The 19419-nt window shown below is 34.0% G+C and overlaps 3 protein-coding genes across 5 annotated transcripts; 2 read left to right on the forward strand and 1 right to left on the reverse strand.

The window, feature by feature from the left end:
- Positions 1-2731: 2731 nt before the first annotated feature.
- LOC100802343 (probable polygalacturonase) lies at positions 2732-5702 on the forward strand. The gene is made up of 6 exons (XM_003550498.4): positions 2732-2968; positions 3608-3925; positions 4041-4161; positions 4277-4451; positions 4542-4612; positions 4744-5702. The coding sequence occupies exons 1-6, from the start codon at positions 2963-2965 to the stop codon at positions 5400-5402; spliced, it is 1350 nt and encodes a 449-aa protein (XP_003550546.2). The 5' UTR covers positions 2732-2962; the 3' UTR covers positions 5403-5702.
- A 1027-nt stretch (positions 5703-6729) lies between these two features.
- LOC100784148 (WD repeat-containing protein 43) lies at positions 6730-14028 on the forward strand. Its single transcript, XM_003550398.4, has 13 exons — positions 6730-6904; positions 6987-7139; positions 7247-7362; positions 7666-7820; positions 8302-8390; positions 8544-9090; positions 9388-9546; positions 10459-10616; positions 10781-10860; positions 11633-11744; positions 12689-12763; positions 12847-13010; positions 13751-14028. Exons 1-12 carry the CDS (start codon positions 6815-6817, stop codon positions 12991-12993), a joined length of 1881 nt encoding a protein of 626 aa, XP_003550446.1. The 5' UTR covers positions 6730-6814; the 3' UTR covers positions 12994-13010; positions 13751-14028.
- Positions 13746-17782, reverse strand: LOC100500506 (SRPBCC ligand-binding domain-containing protein). Of its 3 annotated transcripts, XM_041010870.1 has the most exons (4): positions 17394-17782; positions 15331-17299; positions 15129-15213; positions 13746-15050 (listed from the first exon to the last, which is right to left on the reverse strand). In XM_041010870.1, the coding sequence occupies exons 1-2, from the start codon at positions 17575-17577 to the stop codon at positions 17001-17003; spliced, it is 483 nt and encodes a 160-aa protein (XP_040866804.1). In that variant the 5' UTR covers positions 17578-17782; the 3' UTR covers positions 13746-15050; positions 15129-15213; positions 15331-17000. The 3 variants fall into 3 exon arrangements, with proteins under 3 accessions (XP_040866804.1, XP_003550547.1, NP_001235344.2); XM_003550499.5 differs by lacking the exon at positions 17394-17782 and having other exon boundaries at positions 15331-16062; NM_001248415.2 differs by lacking the exons at positions 13746-15050; positions 15129-15213 and having other exon boundaries at positions 16722-17299; positions 17394-17641.
- Between the last annotated feature and the right edge of the window lie 1637 nt (positions 17783-19419).

Below are 19419 nucleotides of genomic sequence, written 5' to 3' on the forward strand. Positions count from 1 at the left end.
TATTAGCTAGCACTTGAAAATTTTATATATCAATAATCCATTTTCCCCTTTTTCTTTTCCTTAAATACCAGCTGCTTCAAAATTAGTATAGTAAGTATATATTAGGTTGGAGTAAAGTTCAATTCGTCCTTTTCACTGTCTGTTCTCTCTTCTTTCTTCATCTGAAACTAGCTAGGGCTCTTCAATTCGATCCCATAATTATTTGGTCAGCAACCATTGTACCTAATATGATATGATATGATACCGAAAAACATATACGACTATATATATATATATATATATATATATATATATACACGTACGATCATGTACGAGTTGCTGGCCTTGTTTCAGTAGTAGTTGCCAGCTTTGGCTTGGTGCATGATCATCTTTATTATTGCATTGGGCAGAATAAGGTTTAACTCTTGGCACAGCATGAGGTCTCTTTTGGGACAAATAATTGAGTCTGTGGTGTTTGTCTTTTGGTTCGGCACGTGCACGTAACAGTGACAGAAAATGACATGATTTAGGGGACCTTGCTGCTGCTTCCATGCATCTATAGAATTCGAATGTCTTGCATTGGCCCCATAAATCATGATGAGACCTTCTCACCTTCGGCCTTTTCTATTCCCCACCCTCCCTGTCTTGGCACTTGCTGCAAAATGTATGTCCTGCTCTCTTCTACAAATTGAGACTCGTCAATGATAAATAAATGTGGTTGACAAGATTGGTTAGATGGATTCATTTGCAATGACCACATAGATTTGTAATCAAATTGTATATATATGCTCCTTGTCGAACACTATACTTCTAGAATAATTATGAGTAGGTATGTATATGTACCAAGAAAAAAGGGCATCTCTTGTTGTAGAATCTAAATATTTAGAAAAGAAAAACTTGGGCAATGTCAATGTCAATTTAGGTATGCATTTTGACTTTTGAAATTTTCTAAAATCCTTCCAATTTCTTCTCTTTTCTCCTAAAGAAAATGAGTATAAACAGCTAGCTAGCCAATTAGGCTCCCCCAAACATTAACCTTGCAAGAAAGAGCCAGCTAGTTGAATAGTGGACTGTGGACACAGAGCTACCGTCAAACACAAAAAAAAAGTATCCAATTGCAAAGTAATGCTCCGAATGGAAGATGTGGTTTTTAGCTAATAATTGCTGTAAGTAATGTTTGGCAAAATCTTGAATGCTTATATGTCCCTTAAAAACTATAAGAATCCTTGGATTACATGGCTCCCATTAACTTTATCATTACCACACAAAAAAACAAAATTACACCATATGACAGCAGTTGCCAATTGATAGGATATTTGGCTCTCAGTGTTCATACATGCGTTCAAAAGGGCTCACATCTGAGACTATACCTACACGGCTACACGTGTGTGATGACTTTAGTGCCCATCCTTACATTCAATGAGTAATTATATACTCGGATTTTTTTAGAGGATTATATACTTAGATTTACACTTGTTACTAAGATTTTAATTAAATATAATATACTTTTTTTAATGTATTTTTTAATAAATAAGAAAATATAAATATTATTTTCGTACTTATATTAGTTACAAGAAATTAATAAAATAAAAACATTAATTAAAAGTATAACATTTAACTTGGTTATAAAATATCTTAAATTATTTCAGATACAAATTATTAATAGAATATAATAATATATAACTATACAGTTATAAATCCTTATATAATTCAAATTAAAATCTTAATTTTTAAAAGATTCACCTAATAAAATTAAATATGTAAAAAATTTCAATTATTACATTCTACAATATTAATTATGACATCAATTTTTTTGTTTGTTGGTCAATATTATTCATGATTGTCAAGTGTGTCGATCGATCTTCATGATATTTATTGATTGTCACAATCATTGTAATTATTGTTACTATTATCATTATCATTATTGTTACAACGATATATAATAGGATAATTATAAATTTAACACATCATTACCATTTTCATTAGGCTAGCATCTTGACCATTGTTGATGATTGATGTAGGGTTCACTCTCCTTTCTATACATTAACATACATTTCTTCATTATCATTCCATTTCTTATCCCCTCACCCACCATTTGTCAAATAAAATTGCTTATAATAAAATTAATTTAAAATCATTAAATATAATTAATAGTTATATTCAAATTAATTTTAATATAAAATATTTTGTTAAATCTTGTTACAATAAAGAAAAAATATTATGAATATTTGTCAAATATGCACTTCATTTCTTAAAAAATGGTTTTTCAACCTTAATCCAACATGAAAAAAGTTAAAAAAAAAATCCCATTTTGATAAATAAAATTCATGGTAAAACAACGAATCAAATTTTGAATTTTTACTAAGAAAAATATTATATTTTATACCATATTTTAAATATAGTTATCTCAATTTGGATTATCATATTTTAGGTGCTAACTAAATATGAATTTTATGATGATTAGTTTTCATTACAAAATTTGATTAATCGGTGTCATTTTTTATTTCAACTACGTTTTTGTTTTTTGTTTTATTCACAAGAGACTCTGTTGAAGACTTACTTAGAGATATGTAAGATCAGTTCTGCAATTTTATATTTATTATTATTATTATTTTGACTGATTATAATTATTAATAAGTTTTAGTTTCAATTATCTATTTATTTATAATGATATGATCTAAATTTAGCGTTCTGAAGATGAAAAATATATTTGTCACATTAATAAAAGCGTGTGTACATATCATGGAAGAAAGGACCATTCATCCTCTCCTCTTCTGTCATTTACATGATTTATGCTTATAATATTCACTAACTTGCATAAAGTTGTCCCTGTCCTTCGCTTCACCTTGCTTCTGGTTCCTCTCCTTCAATATTCTCTCTGCCCCTGCAATTTATTTATTTTTAGTTCTTTCTCGGTGCTTTGGCACTAGCTCTGTTTCTTCTATCCCTTGCACCGTGCTGTCAGAAGTTTTGACCAAAGAACATGCTAGTACGTATGTTTGAATGTTTCTCTTCTTATTTGTTATGAAATTCTTGAGCTTATTGTCTTATATTGTTTTTGGATTGATAAACTGGCAAGAAAGATTGTTTTCAATTTTAAATGCTTGAATTAATGTATATGTGTATCCCATTGTGGTACGTGTTTGATTCCATTTGGGTTTGGACCCGTTGGTCTTGCTCCTTTCAGAGGCAATGGCAGTTGCTGTCCATGGTAGACTTCAATGGAAATCTTTATGATCTGTAAAACCTGTAAACTTTGCATTTCAATCATCAAATGTAATATACAACAGCTATTCTGTTTTAAGTCTTTCTGAATTTTATTCAATTCATTAACACATAGTATTGCATTCATCGTTATTGATGGAGATGAGTCTTCTGCTTTGGTTATTGACTTATTGTCCTAGTTATGAAATTCTTCACATTCAGACTTCCTGTTTAACTTAGGTAGTTGTGCATTTCTATCGGAAATGCTTATGAGTAAAGGGAAGTGAATTATTTGTTCACAGAAGAAGAAGAAGAGTCTTTTATCTCTATTTGTCTTGAATCTATCCAGGACATAATTATTGTATTTGTAGAATGTCTTGTGAGAATGAATGTTTTGATTTCCCTTCCTAAAATACTTGTTCAGGTGGCATTGCTCTTGCTGCTGGCGTTGAGCAATGAAGTTCGAGTTAATGGTGATAGCGATGGTAGACAATGTGAGGTTAATCCAGCACTAAAGCCAAGACCACACACTGTCTCCATCTTGGAGTTTGGTGCGGTTGGGGATGGTAAAACATTGAACACTATTGCATTCCAGAATGCCATTTTCTATCTCAAGTCATTTGCTGACAAGGGTGGTGCTCAGTTATATGTGCCACCCGGAACATGGTTGACTCAAAGTTTCAATCTTACTAGCCATCTCACACTTTTCTTGGAAAAAGGTGCTGTAATTCTTGGATCTCAGGTATTTCACCTTTTGCCTTTTCTTTTACTGAGGATAGCACATGTAGCATATTCCAGTCTGGGGTCACTATTACTGACAAGTGTTTTTTCTTATTCTTGGCTTTTTACTTTGATAGGATCCATTTCACTGGGAAGTTGTTGATCCATTACCTTCTTATGGCAGAGGAGTTGAAGTTCCCGGGGGAAGATATCAGAGTTTAGTTAATGGATACATGTTACATGATGTGGTGATAACAGGTTTTTTTCCCACTCCCAACATCTTTTCTTTTCCCTCCTACCCTTCCTCAAATTTCCATCTTTTTGATGGGTATGTTTATGGCTTGAAATTTCATATCTTAATGGGTATTACTAGGTAATAATGGAATCATTGATGGCATGGGATTGGGTTGGTGGGAATTGTTTAGTTCCCATTCCCTGAACTACAGCCGTCCACATCTGATTGAATTAGTGGCATCTAATCGCGTGGTAGTTTCAAATCTTACATTCTTGAACGCTCCTGCATATAGTATTCACCCAGTTTATTGCAGGTATGTTCTGTGCTTCTTTTAAACACTTGAGTAATAGCAACTTTGAAAACAAAAAAGTGATATTGGATTTGGTTATGTATTGTCACACAGCAATGTACATATTCACAATGTTTCAATTTCTGCTCCTCAAGAATCTCCTTATACCATTGGCATAGTACCAGGTGTGTTACATATTATGGAATTAATATTCGGTCAATTTTGTGAGAATAACATTGCCTCCCAAATTTCAATAGCCTATAGTAAATGTTACCAATGGTCACTTCGCTAATTCTTGTGCACTTAATTTCTTCAGATTCTTCTGATCATGTTTGTATAGAGGATTGTGTCATTGCAACGGGATATGATGCAATTTCACTCAAAAGTGGCTGGGACGAATATGGCATTGCCTATGGCAGGCCAACTGAGAATGTACACATCAGAAGGGTACATCTGCAGGCTTATTCTGGCTCTACTATTGCATTTGGCAGTGACATGTCTGGTGGCATTTCAAATATTCTTGTGGAGAATGTTCATCTTTACAACTCAAAGAGTGGCATTGAGTTCAGAACCATGAGGGGCAGAGGTGGTTATATGAAGGAAATCATCATATCAGACATAGAAATGGAGAATATATACACCGCTATGGCCGCCACAGGTTATTGTGGGTCTCATCCTGATGATAAATTTGACCCTAATGCTCTACCACTTTTGGACCACATTATTTTGCAAGATATGATTGGCACAAACATCACTATTGCTGGAAGCTTTGCTGGTCTTCAAGAATCTCCCTTCACTAACATATGCCTTTCCAACGTAACTTTGTCTATAAATTCTGTTTCTTCCATTCCTTGGGAATGCTCAAATGTCTCCGGATTTTCAGATTCTGTTCTTCCCAAACCATGTCCTGACCTTGAGACCCTTTCAGATTGTCTCTCCCTGCTCAGTATCAAGGGAAAAACCGCTGTCATGTGATTAGCCATGAAAAGGTTCATATTCTTCAATTCCCTGCTTGAAAGCCCATGCAAAGTGATTAGCCATTTCTATCTTTAAAGCCCACATTCTTTCCAATAAGACAGTGATTTGGAGCATTCATTTTTCCATCCTTAGATTTGCATTCTTGCATGCTGCATGCACCAAGAGAACTCAATTTGATTTTTGATTTTTGCATTAGTTCATTGTGATTTCATTGTAAGGCATGTGATGGATTTCCGTGAGGCTCAATAAAAGAAATTTGAACTTGAAGCCATAATACACTGATGGTATAAAAATGTTGTAGGCAATTGACAGTGTACAAATATTCATACTGAAAACTAAATTCATATTATTTATCCATGTAAAGTTTGTAAAATTTTAGAGTTTAATTTTAAGATATTGTTAATGTAAAAAAAAAATATGTTGTTAACCAATTAAAAATTATCTCAGATATGATTTTTAAAATAATTATCATAAAATATAACAATAAAATTAAGTATGATAATTTATAATTGGATTATAGTGTTTATAATTTTTACACTATTAGTACATTTTAATTAAATTTATAATTTTAAATCAGCATTTGGTTGGGTTAGTAAATTATTCCCAGTAAATAAAGTAATTAATAATAATTTCCAGCTCATTAATCATTATCTACCCGTCGCATTATGAAAAGAAAAATCATCACGAAATTGTTAGCTAGTGTAATTGCACTGACATTTTCCCCATGCTTTTCACAGACTCAGAGCTACCTTCATTTCTTTTCTAGTTTTTTCCAGACGAGTTTACTCTCGTGATTTTCGTTCCAACACTCACACAGTCACACATACAAAGAAAAAATAATCCGAGTCCTTCTAATACTTAATACATCATACATTGTTCACTAAAAAAATGTCACGAAAAACATTTGATTTTTGAAGTGATGGGAAAATCTGGCACATGAAAGAAGAAACTGATTTCAAAGACAAAATTCATTTTTGGGACAAGAGATCAAGAGCATGTCATTACTATTTCAAAGATTATTTTTTTTAGTTTATATATATATATATATATATATATATATATATATATATATATATATATATATATATATATATATATATATATATATATCTTAAAAAGTATTTTTCATCAATACAATATCACATTGTACATTTTAAAGGAGTGAAGTCATATGCTTAAAATTCCGTAAATTTTGTATGTTTTTATTTTCCCGAATTTGCCAATATTATAAATTTGGGGGTCTGCGGTGGGCCGTAGCTCATAAAGCCCACAGGGCAAGGATTATGGATTAACTTGACAGAAACCCGATCCGACCCGACACAAAACTTGTTTTGTTTCCCTCTCTTGCTGCGAACGGGAACCCTTTCTCGTTTCGTTCCTCTTTGCAAGCTTCAGCTGTTGGTTCGGGTATGGCTTCAACGGACGTCAGAGACATTTTGACAGCTTTCAATCCTTCACTCGACTTCTTCGCTATTACCGCCGGAGACGGTCGCGTCAAGGTTCGTTTCGTTTTTTTTCTCTATCTTTCTTCTAAGCCTTTCCTCAACTGAACTGTTACTTATTCACAATTTGTCTGCATAGATATGGGACACACTGAGGGGTCAGGTCCACACCGAGTTCGCCGATATTACCTCAACTCATTCAACTGCTACTACTTTACATCATAAATCATCCATTAACGGCCATCTTGCGCTAGATTATACTTGCATCAAGTGGTTCTCCTTCGACAAAAAGGTCCGTCCCTCACTTCTTCTTTTTTTTGCTATTATCTATGTATGTATTACTATTTCTTTTAGAATGATACTATATATTTACACCTCTAATATTGTGAATTATTGCAGAGGAAAAGGAAGCATATATCCTCCTTGTTAGTGCTTGGAACTGGTGGCGGTGATGTTTTAGCACTTGACATCGCTTCTGGTCAATTGACTTGGAGACTTACTGACTGTCATCCTGGGTTAGTTAGATATAAACTTAGCTGCACTACCTTTTCTCTTTTTAAGGCTGGCATTAACTGTGCGAATTGTGAAGACGAAACTCTAATTTTGATTGGAGAACAAACACTAAAAAGCACTGCATCTAAGTTTGGTTTAATTTATTACTGTATTTTAATGGATAATTTAGGACCTAATGCTCTGTAGATTTTAAAATCTGTAACTCCATGATGATTGGACATGGTGACTCCAATCAATGTTACTTTGTGGATTTTATGGGTTTTAGTTCCTGATTTCTCTTTCTTGTTTGTTCAACTCGACTGCAGAGGTGTGAGAGCCATTGCATCTTCAGCAAATGTGTCAACCATTTATACGGCTGGTGCAGATGGGATGGTATGTTTGATAGATTTCATGACAGGAAACCTGTTGGAGAAATTTAAAGCTTCTACAAAGCCAGTATCCTGCATGTCTGTTTCTCCAGGTATTTATCCTTCACAGCTTTTGTAGAAATCTTGTTGTTTTGGTGGGAGGAGATCAAGTCAATCTGAATTAGACATTTGTCTATGGTGCGTGGTATAATTTGATTGAGTTTCCCTCAGAATTCTTTAAGCTTCTTGTTCTTGTATATTGTTATTAATAATAAAATAAAATTGCAAATAGAAAGCTCAAATTTCTAATTGTAAGGTTCAATGATCCAAATTTAGTTAAGGAGACCATCTACTCTCAATGTTAGTTCTTTTATTATCATTAGAATGAAAAACTGTTTATCACTTGAGGTCCATATTTGTTGAATGGGTGCTAAACTATTAGCATTTAGCAATATTGCAATAACTCCTTAGCTGCAGTGAGTCAAAACTCAAAAGGGCTTCAGTGAATCATGATTTAGATGAATATCCAATTTGTAGGTATTATTACTACTGTTTTGATTACTGATTTGGTAATTGCTTCTCTACTTAAATCAGATGGGAAGACATTAGCTACTGCAGCAGCACAATTGAAGATTTTTAACTGTTCTAATCACAAAAAGATTCAAAAGTTCTCTGGTCATCCTGTGAGTCTCGTAGATTTCCCTATGTACATGCATATACTCTATCAGTGCCCTTTTAATTTGTCTTAAAAACAGGCGTGCCTTTTTTCTTAAAAAAAATTGTCTTTGCAATGATTTTGTTGTTTGTATAACAATTGTTTTTAGTTTAATTAACAGGGATCTGTTCGATGCATGGTTTTCACTGAAGATGGGAAGCATATCCTCTCATCTGCTGTTGGTGAAAGATATGTTGCTGTTTGGAGGATAGAGGGTGCTAAAAAGCAGTCAGCTAGTTGTGTTCTTGCGATGGAGCACCCTGCTGTCTTTCTTGATAGCAGGTGCATTGATAGTGAGGAACATGATGAGGCTGGCATATGTGTTTTGGCAATCTCAGAAATTGGCATTTGTTATTTATGGTTTGGTAATAGTGTCGAAGAACTGCGTAATGCAAAACCCACTAAAATATCCTTATCTTTAGAAGATGTGCCCTCCAGAAACTACAAGGGAGCTCTGCCTGCAATATATGCTGCAAAATTACAAGGCATCCAGAAGCCAGCCTCTGGGCAAGTTTTTCTTGTTTATGGGTTGCTTGTAAAACCATCATTTAGAAAAATTCTTGTGCATTCTGGTGCGGACATAAAGTTGAATGTCTCTCATGATGGTGTTCTTCTTCCAATGAGTCAATCTCTTGGCAAATCTAAGAAGGGGACAAATGCTCAAACAGGTAAGACTTTTTGTGCCTTTGATTAACTCTTTCTCACCAGCATTCTCTTATTTTGACTATTTTTTGTCAATAATAAACTATTTCAAAAGTTTGAGCTATTAGTTGGGAACCCTAATATGTGTTTATATATCTTACAATTATTTTACATGCTTGCTTTGATGCACATAATTTTGCTATCTGATCCTATAACTAATTTTGAACTTATCCCCCAAAATAAGCTGATCTTATATTTCTTAGTAATTGTATTCCTGATGCTGTTGTAGGTTACTACTAACTGATGTTCCTATATTTTGACAGTAACTGCACTAGACCGAGCTAATGCTGAGGATGCCTTGCTTCCAATTCCTAAGGTTTTTGATTCTCATGAGAAAGAGAAAGCATTTCAAAAATCTCTGGACAAGGATGTAATTGATGATTTGCATAGAAGTAGTAAAGATGATTCTGTTGAGATGGAAGGTATTAATATGATTTTTTTCTTAAACAAATGCATGATTGATTAATGCATCAATTGTACCTTATTTTCTTGCTAAGCAATAAATTGAACACTTTCACTATTTTCCTGAAAATGGAATTTATGGCTTAATATATGTGTTGACAAATTTATACCAATTTGGAAATTTCATGTCTAATAACAAGTCCACCCTGCATGCAAAGAATATGTACAGCCAGATTCTCATGTGGTTGATTCACTTCTAGGTATTTGTGCTTGTGTTTACGTATCTGAGTAACATCCATTATTGTTGTTTGTTATAAAACAGTGGTACATTTGTATAGTGCTTTTCTTTGGAACAATAATGGCATGACTCAATAGAGACAGGCATCCCAACTAGGTTGTCACCCCTGTCACTAGCAGTCATCTGCAGAACATCATAAAAACATGAAAGAAAGAGAACAAGAAAAGCGGGAGGGGGTGGGGGGGCATAAACCAAACCCATGAAAACAAGGATCAATCATCTAAACCTATAGTTAGGAATACCAAACCTATTCTGGTTAAAGTACTCACTACTGAAACGAAAAATTAAATCCCAGAAAAAATAGTCCTGTATGGTAAGACCATGAGAGGCTAGCTTGTCTGCATAAAACTCCTTATTTTGAAGCCATTATTTTAAGATCAACCACAGTCTTGACCTTTCATTAAAAATATTGAGTAATTGTGATTGCTTATGAATTGTAACTTTTTCACCAGCAGTCAATGGGGTAGCATTCTTGTCATTGGCTGATTGGCATTTCCACCATCAAATGAGAGACATTTTTAATATAATTTGCCTTTGTCTTCTGTTCATTGCTGCTACTAAGTATAAACTAGAAAAGAAGATGCATGGTTCTTTTGTGCTTTGCTTAATCTATTGATTTTACCAATCTATGCAGATGATATGGCACAAAGTGAGATTGATGTAATTTGCATGGAGGACCGGATGAGATCACTAGGGATGATTTCCAGTGAAAGTGTGTATGCATCAAACATTGAACTTTGCTGTAAGTTGTTGAAGGGTATTGATCTGGAAGCTACTGTTCCAATGAAAAAGGTTAATTTATGAGTCAATGTGACTGTCTTTTGCTATTACTTTTGGTTCCATATGTTCTTTTATCTATTTATTTTTTTATTGTCATTGCATTATATTAATTGTCCATATTTTTTAAAAGTTGAATGGAATTGTTTATGTGCCTGAATTTAAGATCCATTTATCAGATAAGAGCAGCTGTTTTGTCTATGAAGTCAACCAAAGCAGGGAAGCTACTGGAAGTGTTACTGGCTGCATGGGAATCAAGGTTTGGTTTCTTTTTTGGGGCTTTCTTCTGAAAGGTCTCTTGCCTATGCTGGGATGTTCTAAATTTTCTCTTGTTTGTTGATTGTTTGATTGCAATAGTAAAATGACCAAATGTTATTCTAGGAGTAATGTTTAGTAACTTAGTTATGGGTAGCATTGGATGTCTAGTTCCTTCTCCAAGTTGAAATGGAAAGCCAACGTGTTAGGAACCAAGAATAGGAATAGGAAGGGATGGAAAATAGGAGAGAGATCTCTCCTCCAGGCTCCAACAACTGTTTCCCCCTCATGAAGGATTTCTTCTTTTACAGGGAGCAAAAGCTCAATTCTCAAATGATTCAAGACTGAATGCCTCTTGCCTGACACCCTCCTATTTATTTACCTCCTAGACCCCTCTAACTAACTAACTATATAAACAAGATAGAATTGGAATCAAATTGAACCAAATAGTAGTATGGTAAAATTTATATTAATTCTTGAACTTAAATGACATCTTATGATAAATACTTCACCAGCTCAAGTAATTTAGAAGAATGGGAATCAGTGTTGGCTTGTAATCATGTTAAGGAAGGTCCTGTTTGGTTTCAGAAAACATCTTATTTTCGTAAATACTTGGAAAAATGCCACCTTGTTTTCACATTTTTCCTGTTTTAAAAAATTTGTAGAGACAGTGGAAACAAGCAATTGTGATATCTTTCATTATGTGTTTTCTTTTCCGTAATGCCAAAGCATATGCACTCAATTCTCTTGACATTTTCTAAATCTTTATTCAACAGATCATCTAGTGGAAAGTATATTCTTCCATGGATATACAGCATATTAGTGAATCATGATCTCAGTGGCATTCCTCAGCAATATGTGACACGTACACTCAATTCCTTAGACAAGGTATAATGGATTAAATTTTGTTTTCTCATTTATGTGCTTGGTATCTGCAATCTCAACTTTAAATTCATCATGCTTTATTTACTAAATGGAAATTTCAAATCTAAATATAATTCCCCTAATTTAATTCTGCAGCTTCTGCTATTATTCCTTCTTGTATAATGAATGCTTCATTGATGTCCTAATATGACATGTGGCACTTATGTTGAATTTCATCATATGGTTAACTTCGCTGATGTTAACTAATGGATAGAAAGACTTGAAAGATAATGAAATGGCCAAAAGATCAGTTAATTTAACTTTAAAATTATATAAATATTATGCATAGAAATATCTGACATGGCTTATGCCATTTATGTTGTAATTTGTTCTCTTTCTGATACACTTCTATTTGCTTTTTTTATCAGCTTCTGGCCTACCCACAATATTTGGCCAACTGATCAGTAACTTGATATGGTTGGGATAGTTCACAAAGTCAAAATGATGAAATGAAATGAAACGAAACTACACTGCCTGACTAATTGCTTAAAGACTTAAAGTGCATTGAAGTTGCAATTACAATTTTGCATGTCATTCTAAATTTCCTGTTTTAAAACTGAAACCTGAACATGCCATTATATTCTGATTTTGTAAAACAATATTCCTCTAGCTTCTTCTGGGGTGGGAATAAAAACATGACTTGAAAATGTTATCTGATTATTTCTCTTATAAAGTTGTGATAAAACATGCAATAGGAATAACGACAGGTTATGGATTGGGAACAATGGGATGTCTTTGTATTGAATGGCTATTTATTAGTATTCTTTTTGAATACTAAGGTTACTCTGATTTGTTTCTTGTCAAATTTGCTTCTTTTGATCATTCTGATTTCCTGGTGATTTCTGGTTCTGTTTATGTGATATAGCTTTACTTTTTGAGATTTTGAAACGTTGTCTGCCACTTTTCAGATTACCAATTTTAGAGGGGCAACTCATCAGCCTTTGTTACAATTATCAGGTCGTCTGCAACTGCTGACATCACAGGTACGGTCACATTTTCTGAAATTAGTTTGGCCGTCTGTTGAATGTTATTGGTTTTCAGGGGCCTTATTAAAGTTTACTTTCAGATTGACAAGGCTTCTCAGACTATAAGCCATTCTGTGCATGAACTCCAAATGCAAGAAAGTGAAGATGAAGATGAAGTTGAAGTTGAAGATGAATATTATCACGAGGAAGATGATTCTTCTGAAATAAGTACTGATGATGAAAGCTAGTTTGATTTTTTCTAGAGGTAATTACATACATAAGAGTTTTTATTATGACTTATGCATTTGTTCATACCAAAATTGCTAAAGTGGATAAATAGTGTGTTTATATTGGTGGCGAGAAACTCAATCATGGTGGCATCATGAAAAACTGGAAGCAACTTTGTGTTGCTTTGCCTTTAACGTGAAAAATCTGAATTGATTTTGGCAAAAGTGAAGCCAAACCAAACATGCTAAAATGTGGTTAAATAAAGATGATTTTAACTGAGTCTGGAGATCCTGAAACACCCATTCTGCATTTGTTTGGGAATTTATTATCCTCTTTCGAGATTGCTTAAATTATTGATAATGATGTATTGTTTTTCTTTTGCCACTTATTGCCAATAAACCTTTTCCACATCATTAATTCTTAAAACTCAATGAGGATCTCAGTCAGATTCTAGACTTGGGCATAGCTGATATTGCGCAAAAACTACTTGATTTATGCAAATTTTTATTAACCTAAAGAATTTCTTCTCTGCTTCTTAGCCTATCATAATAAAAAGACTATTTTGCAATTAGTAGCCACTATCTAAATTGTTTCTTTGGAGAACTAATCTCTATAAAGTGCCAATCTGTTAACATATTTGGTTTTCCGTTTGCCTATCTTATTTTTTTTGTTTTACCCTAAAAATTCTGGTATTGTCTCGTGATGTTAATAATTCTAGCTATCATATAAGTCCATATATGCCTTATTAATTGGAGTTTTACTATTAACTGTTTACAGATTGGGTTCCAAGTTGTCTCTTTTGCGGCTGACGAAGATGTAGAGGAATGGAAGCTGCTGTATTTCATCCAGCCCCCCTTGTTCACAATTTTGTTGCTATATAGATAGATACATCCTCAGAGAGAAATTTTGGTATCATCCAGATTTGTTAAAAAATGACGCGGCCCCTAATTTATGTAATTTGAGATTTTTATTGTTAAGTAAAAATACGTAAATATAGCTCGGGCATATTTACATGTTTGAATACATGCTCAAAATACTACGATGAAGATTTAGTATCCTCCAGATCTACAACAGCTTTGATTTCGTGATAAAAGTTTTGCATACCCCAAATTGGCCTACACGTAGCAAGTTAACTGCAAGATATCTTTTTGGCTATAGTTACAAATATCTCTTCCCGAACATGTTTTTATTACCCTTTATTTATTATCGCGCTTTTTGGGTCTCACGAATGGAATCCAGAATAAAATTTTCCAGCTCCCAGAAGTTAGGAATATTCTCTCCATTCTTGGATCACATGCAAACTAAAGTATTCTCATTTTCAATCTTCAAATTATAGTTTTTCGAATCGTCTTCGACAACTCACTTATCAAGACATATGAAAGCTCATGAAACCCTAACTACTACTAGACAATGCAACATGCATTGGGATTATCATCGCTGAACATGGATGTGATGTTTACATTGTCGTTCTGGTAATCTCCACTGTAGTGTTCTATACAATTGTAATGTGTTTGTCTGGATGGTGATCTGACGTATTCATATTCAGTGACGATTGACGAAGGCACGTGTGTGTTATAGCTGTGTGTCACATACATGGGTCGGGATGACTCTTGTAGAAATACAGGGCCATTATGGTATCTGTGCCAGTGTTCAACATGGTTGCGGCCAGAACTGAATCTGTTAACGTTGTTAGGCAGATGATAGTATTGCTTCACATGAACCTGTTCTAATTCTTCAATTCCTGTGTTGTTCTGCCACTGCCGGCTTGTCTTGTGCTGTGTAGGTATGTGCGATGGTGGTGTTGCTTCAGGTGGTGGCCGTTGAGGCGGTGGTTTTGATGGTGGGCTTGCTTGAGGTGGTGGAACTCGTGCTGGTGGTGGTTGTGTTGCATCAGGGACTGGTGCATTTTCTTTTGGCTCTGGTTCAGTTGGTTTAGATGGAGACGTTAGTTCAATACTAGAGCAAATGGTGGCATTTTTTTTTGTCTTCTTAATTGCTTTGACAACTTGTTCTGGATCTGCCCACCCAATAATTGTGAGCTTTTGTTGAAGTAGGTCAACACGAAGATCATGTATACCTGCAAAATGATAAAGTTAATCAAATAATTTGGAAACGTTGCTGCATTATTTGCAAGGGAAATAATTTAAATAGATACCATGAATTCCATTTAGTGTTTTTTTTATCTTCTGCACGCACCCTTTGCAGTCCACTCGGACCTGTATTTGCGTGACACGAGGTGCCTGCATTTGATGGATTAGCCACTCTTAAAGAAGAGATAATGCTTGCTACATGTTTAAATTTAAATTGATATAAAAAACCATAATTTCATTGATCAACATATATGCTTTGGATATTACCTGTGAATCCCGAGCCATGGAGGCATGGAGCTGTAAAGTTATAGAAAACCAAGAGATATGCTTTTGTTTTAAGGAAGTGGATTATGGATGGAGAACCTGTGAATGGAATCCATCTGTTCATGCCTTACAAGGGCAAGGAATATGTTAAAAGCAAGACATGCGGGAAATGCAAGGAATCATTTTTTTTTTTTTGACGGCCAAGGGGAGACAGAAAGAGAAAAATGGTCTGCGGAAGAGGGGTGATGATTCAGGAAAGAATTCAGAGGTTCTTCTCTATGGACATTTGTAAATTGTAATGTCGAATCTCGTTGTTACCTAAGATATATGAGGCTGGGGGCATATCTAATTCCAACACTGCCTAAAAGCTTAAACGGTAGGGTCGGTGAAGGTTGACAAACCTTTGGCAATAATGCTTTCGTCACAAAGAAGCCAATAATTATATTGGTTTGTCACTTAACCTTAGTTGGAAGGAACAAACCTTAAACTTGGCATCTCTCGTAAGGGTAGGCGAACACAAATACGTGCTTTGGTGCTCATTGGTTTTTGCTAATCCGTTCATATTTTAGAATTTGGGTGCAAAAAGACTTAATATCACAGGACATTTGGTGAGTTCCTATATTAAGGTTTTTGCAAGGAAGAAAACTTGCACAATGATGAGTCAATAAAAGCTTTACCCCGGAGTATGTCAACTGCAGTTTGTGCTAACTGCTCTCTCCGAATATTATTGTTGGACAACTCCGTACTAATATTTTATCATCCTTCTTGAAAGTCTTTTTGCATAATTTATACAAATTCAGTATAAAGCAGTATACGTAAAGTTTCTAGTCCTTTCCATAAGTCCTCTTTCATCAAGTGGTGGTTTCTTTCACAGATGGGAAGGAATAATTACCATTCATACACTCAGTAACAGTAAGTCAGCAACTCAATCCTTACGTTTACTACTTTACCCTAGTAAAAAGTAAATAAGAATTCAATATGAAACAATAGTTTACAGGGTGGGTCAAGTGACTTTCACCCTCCTTTTGGTAGAAATGTCATGCCCGTCTTTAAAGAGCAAGAAGTGAATGTCACTTGAATAACCATATTTTTTGTTTGATTGCGGTTGAAACTTGAAAAGTATAGAAAGTGAGAAACCCAAAATGACAAAAAGCTGAAGAAAATTTAAAATACTAAAATTTATCTTTTGGTGCCTCTAAACCCTCATTCCAGCTGTGAAGCAGAAGAAAATTATCTTAATCATGACCTTACCTCATTTATAAATGGAAACTCTTGGAACCTACCTCATGTACGTCCAACATGTTAATATCATTAGAGTATTATTGGCTCGTATTATTGTGACTCAAAGTCTTGGCCTGCGTTTGTTTTTCTGTTTACAACCATCCAAACACACGTTTACTCAATAGAAATGAATTGTTGCTTCTTTGTTTAAGTACATTGGAATCCATGTAAAGGTAAAACAAAACACTCTTCAACTCTTTTTTACTACCAAAGTACAAATATTTTTGGCAAACCACTAGCCATTTTTGGCTGTTCATACAATAAGGACTTATTAAGGAATTCAAGTCTTTGCAACCATTCTAAACAACCCTATATTTGGTTGCACACCGTTATTAAAAAATTGAATATGTTTTTATATCGTATGATACATGACACAATAAATAAGCAAGTGATTAAGCATACACTTGTGGGTTCTCGAGCAGGTATGACTCCACAACTCTGTAAACTGCAATACCGCTTTCCCTTCCTTCCTTTACCTCTTCCTCTTTAACATCAATCTCTCCAATGGTATTGTAATTGCTTGTCATTTTGCATAGGCAACCTCCATCACTAGTAGCCTCAAACTTCACCTCATAACCTATAGAATCAAGCTTGTCGCCCAATGGATCCCCTTCAATCATAGTGTATTTGCAAACCAAGTTGTCCTTGTCAAGCACATCAATCCTGTGTTTCAGATATTTGAAGGGGCTAGCTGCATAAAATAAATACACAACAAGTTAATTCAAGAAATATAGAGAAGTGATCCTGTTTCAGCTGAACTAGTTCATGTTAATTTGATTGCTAACCTTCATTGAAGTTAACTTGTTCAATGCTTCCAGCTTCACCATCACCTTGGATCACATTCACATCTTTTACAAACTGAGGTAAGAGCTTTGGAAGCAAATTTCTGGAGTCTACAATCAAGGCCTTGAACATGCGTGATGGGGCAACAGAGGAGGAGTATTCCTGTGTAAAGGTTGTGACTCCCATAGTGAATTTTTGTAGATTGCAGAAATCTCAGGGAATCAAAGTAGTGAATGGTAGATATGATCCTAGATAAAGAGGGAAGGACTAGTGTTTTATAGGTCCAGCCAGCAGCCACACTATATGAAGTGAGTTTCGTGGAAATGAGGCCTTTGATAGAATTGGATAAGTTGGTAGTTAAGAATGATCAATGGGAATTTTCTTATTTGAAGACCTACAATCTTGGTGGCTGCAGCATGTTTTTAATTGTTTCATAAATAAGCTTATTATTCAAACTTATGGCCCCACACATGGATTGGATTCATACAATTCAGGATACCTACCCGGGTATTATGCTGAGAACAGCAGGTGTTAATGTGTGTGTTATTCACCAAAAGTATGTAGAAGTATTTTTACCTTAACCAATGAGGAAACGAGCAGTGGCTAGAGAGAAGAGCAAAGAAAAATGAAACAAGCAAACAAACCACCATTTTTGTTACTTTAATTTAATGAAGGTAAGACTTAAGAGCCAGCACAAGGCTGGGGTCCGCAATCAAAACTCAACCAGGCAATTATTTAACCATACGTCAATATAAGAAAGAGGTTTTCATACTTATTAGTTATCACATAACGGTATCAATTATGACACGGCAAATGGTGTCACATAAGAAGACCCCCATTTTTGTTTTATTTTTTGGAATGGATACTATTACGCTTATTAATGAAATAAAAAAGAAATATATTTCTACAAAAAAAAATTAACAACTTAAATATAATTTTAAATAATTATAAAGTTAAATAATTTTATCATATGATAATATAAAATATTAATTTTTACACTGTGAGTATATTTTTTTGGTATGCATTATAACTTTGAACGCGTATGATGGGGCAGCAAAGGAGTATTCTTGTGTAAAGGTTGTGACTCCAACAGTAAATTCTGTAGACTGCAAAATTTACATGGAATTAAAGTTGTGAATATATATCCCGAGGAACAGACTATGGTGTTTATAGGTCCAGCAATCACTATATATATAATGAACTAGTAATTAAGTTTCTTAGAAAATGAGCCCTTTAATGGGATAAATTTGGAAGTTAAGACCTAAAATGGACATTTACTTGGTAGTAGTAGTTAACAATGGTCTCGGAAATTTCTTATTTGAAGGCATTCAAAGGGAATTTTCAATGTAAGACCTAAGACCTAAGATGATGCATTTTTTTACTTAAGAAATAATTACATCTTTCATTCAACTATTTTTTAAAATTATTTTCATAAGATTTTTTTAAAATTAATTTATTCTCTCGAAATTATTAACCTTCCAAACATGGACCAAGGCTGTTATTCAAACTTATGGCCGTCACATCGACTATTGGCAAAATCAGGTCATTTGCCAACATTATAGACCTGGATAAATTGGATTCATACAATGCAAACTCAGAAAGAAAAAGAAAGTCAAAATATGGTTCCTTACTTTCCTTGGTATGCTGAGAACATCGGGTATTATTAATTTATTATCCACAAGTTGTAGTATTTTTTAGTCGTCATTTACCTTGAAGCTGCCATCAGGGAAATATGCAGTGGCTAAAGAAGAAGCAAAGAAAATGAAGCAAGCAATTAACTAACTCTTAATTTCTTCCTCTTTTTTTTCCTTTGTATATATAAATGTAATAGTTACAATAAAACTATAATAAGATATGATCATGTTTAAAGAGAAAATAAGACAATTGTTATTAATTATAATTAGTAAACCCTATAACTAATTATAACAGATTGTTATTTGATAAAAATAATTTTCTTTTCTTCTTTATAAAAATAACCACATCATGTTACTCACTATAAGAAAATGATTAAAATTTGTTGGAATTCAA

Source organism: Glycine max, chromosome 17 (genome assembly GCF_000004515.6).
Source record: "Glycine max cultivar Williams 82 chromosome 17, Glycine_max_v4.0, whole genome shotgun sequence".
Taxonomy (NCBI): domain Eukaryota; kingdom Viridiplantae; phylum Streptophyta; class Magnoliopsida; order Fabales; family Fabaceae; genus Glycine; species Glycine max.

Bases quoted from the DNA above. Each gene is read 5' to 3' on its own strand.
- LOC100802343 (XM_003550498.4), top strand. The intron at 3,926-4,040 runs GTATTTCACCTT...TTACTTTGATAG, and splicing joins CTGTAATTCTTGGATCTCAG to GATCCATTTCACTGGGAAGT. The intron at 4,162-4,276 runs GTTTTTTTCCCA...GGGTATTACTAG, and splicing joins ACATGATGTGGTGATAACAG to GTAATAATGGAATCATTGAT.
- LOC100784148 (XM_003550398.4), top strand. From the start codon at position 6,815: ATGGCTTCAACGGACGTCAGAGACATTTTGACAGCTTTCAATCCTTCA. The intron at 7,363-7,665 runs GTTAGTTAGATA...ACTCGACTGCAG, and splicing joins CTTACTGACTGTCATCCTGG to AGGTGTGAGAGCCATTGCAT. The intron at 10,617-10,780 runs GTTAATTTATGA...TCCATTTATCAG, and splicing joins CTACTGTTCCAATGAAAAAG to ATAAGAGCAGCTGTTTTGTC.
- LOC100500506 (XM_003550499.5), bottom strand. The intron at 15,051-15,128 runs GTATCTATTTAA...ATCATTTTGCAG, and splicing joins AACACTAAATGGAATTCATG to GTATACATGATCTTCGTGTT.